Below are 3,587 nucleotides of genomic sequence, written 5' to 3'. Positions count from 1 at the left end.
TCTCAGGTGATTTGCGATCGAAAATAATTCAGAATCCAGCCTAAGATACACGCAAGATCGTTGGAAATTGGTTTGAAACTAAACCCTATCTTCCAGGAGGAGAGGATATGCTAATGATTCGGAACTTCTTATGTCATCCCTATGCATATATAGATTATAGTTGGCTCAACTAGATTAGATTAGAGAGGACCACAGCATACATAAATAACTAATAGCGTTAGGTGTAATACTACTACTCTATCTCCAATTCACCATGCATCATATCCTAGCTATGTTCCACCTATCAAACGTCCAATTAATTGGAAAAACATGCATCAGGCACACAAGTCTCACTATCACTTGTCGAGCGACTGTTGATCATGATATATCGACCAGCTGCTCACCAGATAGCATGCGATAACGAGTCACCGTCAGACCGTCGATGACCCTGGCTAAATAACATTTTCTCTTCCCGGTCAGAAAACCTAAATTCTCTTCTTCTTCTTCTTGTTTGTCATCGTCGTCTTCTACCTCCCCTTTCTCCCCACCTTAATTCCAACGGTTTATATAAAACCACGTTGCGCCGCCACCTTTCGATTAATGAAACTCCAATGAATTCCTACTTGCCCACCACACCAAATAGCTAGCCGAGCACTACCACACCACACTCATTACACGCCACTACTTGCATCCATGCCCTCTCTCCTCCATAGCTAGCCAGCTAAACCACACCACAAATTAACTCAAAAAAAGCAAGATCATATCAAGTAGACAATTAGCATACAGAGCAAGCTATATGTAGATAGGTATGGCGGATCACCAAGAGATGATCCATGCAGCTGCTGCTGCCACGAGCACCGTGAGCCACGGACACGGCGGTGATTGGTGGAGCATGGCGGTGCAGCCGCAGCCGCCAGTGCCGTGTTCACCGGACATGCTAACTGGTTTCAGCGCCGGCTGGTCTGCTGCTGCTGTAGCGGCCGGTCGTGTCGATGGCAACAGGTCGGGGTCTGGTGCATCCTCGGAGTCGCCCGGGTCTAACTCACTCGTCACCGGCGGCAGCTCCATGACTTTCCTAGAACCCGTAAGCGTCGTCGTCGATCCGGCCTCTGGCGCCGTGGCGCAGCCAGGGACTGGTCTAGCCACCGGCTGGAGCCAGCCTTACTACTTGTAAGTCCTGCAAGCCTTCTACACATATGTATAATTGATTATATTAATTCTTGCAAACAACTTCTCATGAACTTTGCTTTTTTTCTAAAAAAAAAATCTCATGAACTCATGAGTCATGATCATATGTATGTCTGATGACCTTAGGGGTGGATCTGGTTATCATGGGTACACGAGTTCAAGAAATGATCAGGGACACATCAGCTTGACGAGCCTCTCATCAAATAACAGCCGGATGCTGCAAGACCCCCATGAACAGAACCAGCAGTTCTTGTCCAGCCTTGGACTGGAGCTGCTCTCGTCGCCGACCTCACCATCCGGCGGTTTCCGGTCCTCCTCGCTGCTGAGAAGCCTCACGGAGCCGTCCGCAGTGGTGAGACCTTCGCCGGGCTTCCAGCAGACGAACCAAGGGCCTGGAACCATCAGCGAGGCTCTCCAGTTCCGCAATAACACGCCGTTTTGGAACCCTTCAACCGGGTTTGCTGCGGGGGCGGAGGGGGCAGCAAGCTTAGGGGCTGCCGGACCACAAACTGGGCAGGCAAGTGTTGCAGCAAAGGTTCGTAGATGTTATACAATTTTGCTAATTTTTAATCTATTTAAAATTTCTTATCGGTTCAATAACCTAACATTGCACACAATCTTGCTAATTTTCAAACGCCTGAAAATTTCGATCGAGTCGTAAGTCGTAACCTCTATTTTGATCTTGTATTTATGTAGAGTGCGTTAGGAGCCAGAGACTCTAGCTCCATCGCGAAGAAGGCGAACACCGATCCTACGCCGCTCAAGAAAGCGAAAACGGGGACACCATCACCATTGCCTACCTTCAAGGTGTGGATATCCATCAGTTAATATCCCGTTCGGAACATGGGAAATCAGGATTCCTGGCAGAATTGAATTGTCTTCTCTAAATATTTCCATCTGGTAAAGTTTCTATAGAATACACTCATGCACACAACACATTGATTTTATATACGTTTCAGGTGAGGAAAGAGAAGCTAGGGGACAGAATCACAGCACTTCAACAACTAGTCTCCCCTTTTGGAAAGGTGAGTGATGGAGGTCTTAATTTGGTTAATGGCCCTGCACTTACACGCACTACATATTATTCTGGAAGCTGAAACTTCAGAGACCAATTTCCCAATCAAGTCTCGTTGCAAAGAGCCACACCTTTTAACTTCGATCAAATTCCCTTTGCAAAAACACATGATCGGTCAACCTCGGCGTGCGTGCGTGCGTGCAGACGGATACGGCATCGGTGCTTCATGAGACCATCGACTACATCAAGTTCCTCCACGAACAAGTTGGTGTAAGTGCACATCTAGCTGCAGCAGTTATATGGTCCTTTAATCATATACATGTAGAAATTTTGATCTTTACCAACTTGCATTTTGCTTAATAATTCATACATGGATGCTTGTATATGCAGTCACTCAGTGCTCCTTACCTAAAGAACAGGCAGCAAGTGCCCCATTTGAAGGTACTGCGGCTAGTACTGTATACCTGCAGTGCTCATACCCTCATACTGCATGCTCTGTGTGAACATATATGCAACCATGTGCCTTCCTGCGTTCAGGTCTCGAGGGACGGCGGCGAGGCGGCAGCAGCGAAGGGAGACCTCACCGGCCGAGGGCTGTGCTTAGTCCCGATATCGAGCACCTTCGCCGTGGCCAGCGAGACGCCTGTCGATTTCTGGACACCATTTGGTGGTCTCTTCCGGTAGCAGACATTATCCAGGAGCTTCTGCTGATAATAGAACTCAGAAGTGATAGCTAGCAGTATAATCCCTCCATTCTCAAATAGATACCGTTTAAAAATATTTGTAGTTAAATTTCACAAAAAATTGACCACTACAAAACAAGTATCGGAGGCCGTATCGATCTCCAAAATGCCAAGGAAAATAAAAAAGAACGGAGGGAGTATATCCTAACTCAGAACTACTAGCTAGTGAGCATATATAGCACTCTATAACTGAATTATGCATGTATAGGTGAATCTTTGGAATGATTTCTTCAAGTCTTGGATTCATTCTTCAGGTTCATAGGAGAATAAGGTATCAGGTATAACTAACTAGGCAAGCAAATAACTGTAACTGATCATAAATTGCCTTGTTGTAATAATCAGGTGGCACACAAACTGTTGCATAATCTGGACCAATTTGTCAATAAGTTAATACTTCAATTTTATCACTCTTCATTTTTTAAAAATATTTTTGTGGAATTAATTTGTGAAAGGACGAAGTTGCCCTTAAAATGCCAACTATACTTCCATATGTTCCATCACATTCGGGTAGCAAGCATGATATTTGTTGGACAATGTTTTGTGGTTACGTGTCACTGACTATAAGTCATTGTGGGATCTTAGTGATCAAACCTTTAAATTTGTTTACCATCAATATTTAAGAAAGAACACCGAATTACCACATGAAAAACAATGTTATTACA

The 3,587-nt window shown here is 45.0% G+C and overlaps 1 protein-coding gene across 1 annotated transcript; it reads left to right on the top strand.

The window, feature by feature from the left end:
• Positions 1-406: 406 nt before the first annotated feature.
• LOC133896434 (transcription factor bHLH112-like) lies at positions 407-3,329 on the top strand. Its single transcript, XM_062337041.1, has 7 exons — positions 407-1,149; positions 1,294-1,702; positions 1,864-1,974; positions 2,127-2,192; positions 2,387-2,452; positions 2,573-2,623; positions 2,720-3,329. Exons 1-7 carry the CDS (start codon positions 788-790, stop codon positions 2,864-2,866), a joined length of 1,212 nt encoding a protein of 403 aa, XP_062193025.1. The 5' UTR covers positions 407-787; the 3' UTR covers positions 2,867-3,329.
• Positions 3,330-3,587: the final 258 nt, after the last annotated feature.

The sequence above is a fragment of the Phragmites australis genome, chromosome 16 (assembly GCF_958298935.1).
Source record: "Phragmites australis chromosome 16, lpPhrAust1.1, whole genome shotgun sequence".
Lineage (NCBI taxonomy): Eukaryota > Viridiplantae > Streptophyta > Magnoliopsida > Poales > Poaceae > Phragmites > Phragmites australis.
The sequence above is the reverse complement of the archived record's forward strand: the minus strand, read 5'-3'. Positions and strand labels throughout refer to the sequence as shown.

Coding starts and splice junctions, on each gene's coding strand:
- LOC133896434 (XM_062337041.1), top strand. CDS start 788: ATGGCGGATCACCAAGAGATGATCCATGCAGCTGCTGCTGCCACGAGC. Junction 1,150..1,293: donor TGGAGCCAGCCTTACTACTT/GTAAGTCCTGCA, acceptor TGATGACCTTAG/GGGTGGATCTGGTTATCATG. Junction 1,975..2,126: donor CACCATTGCCTACCTTCAAG/GTGTGGATATCC, acceptor TATACGTTTCAG/GTGAGGAAAGAGAAGCTAGG.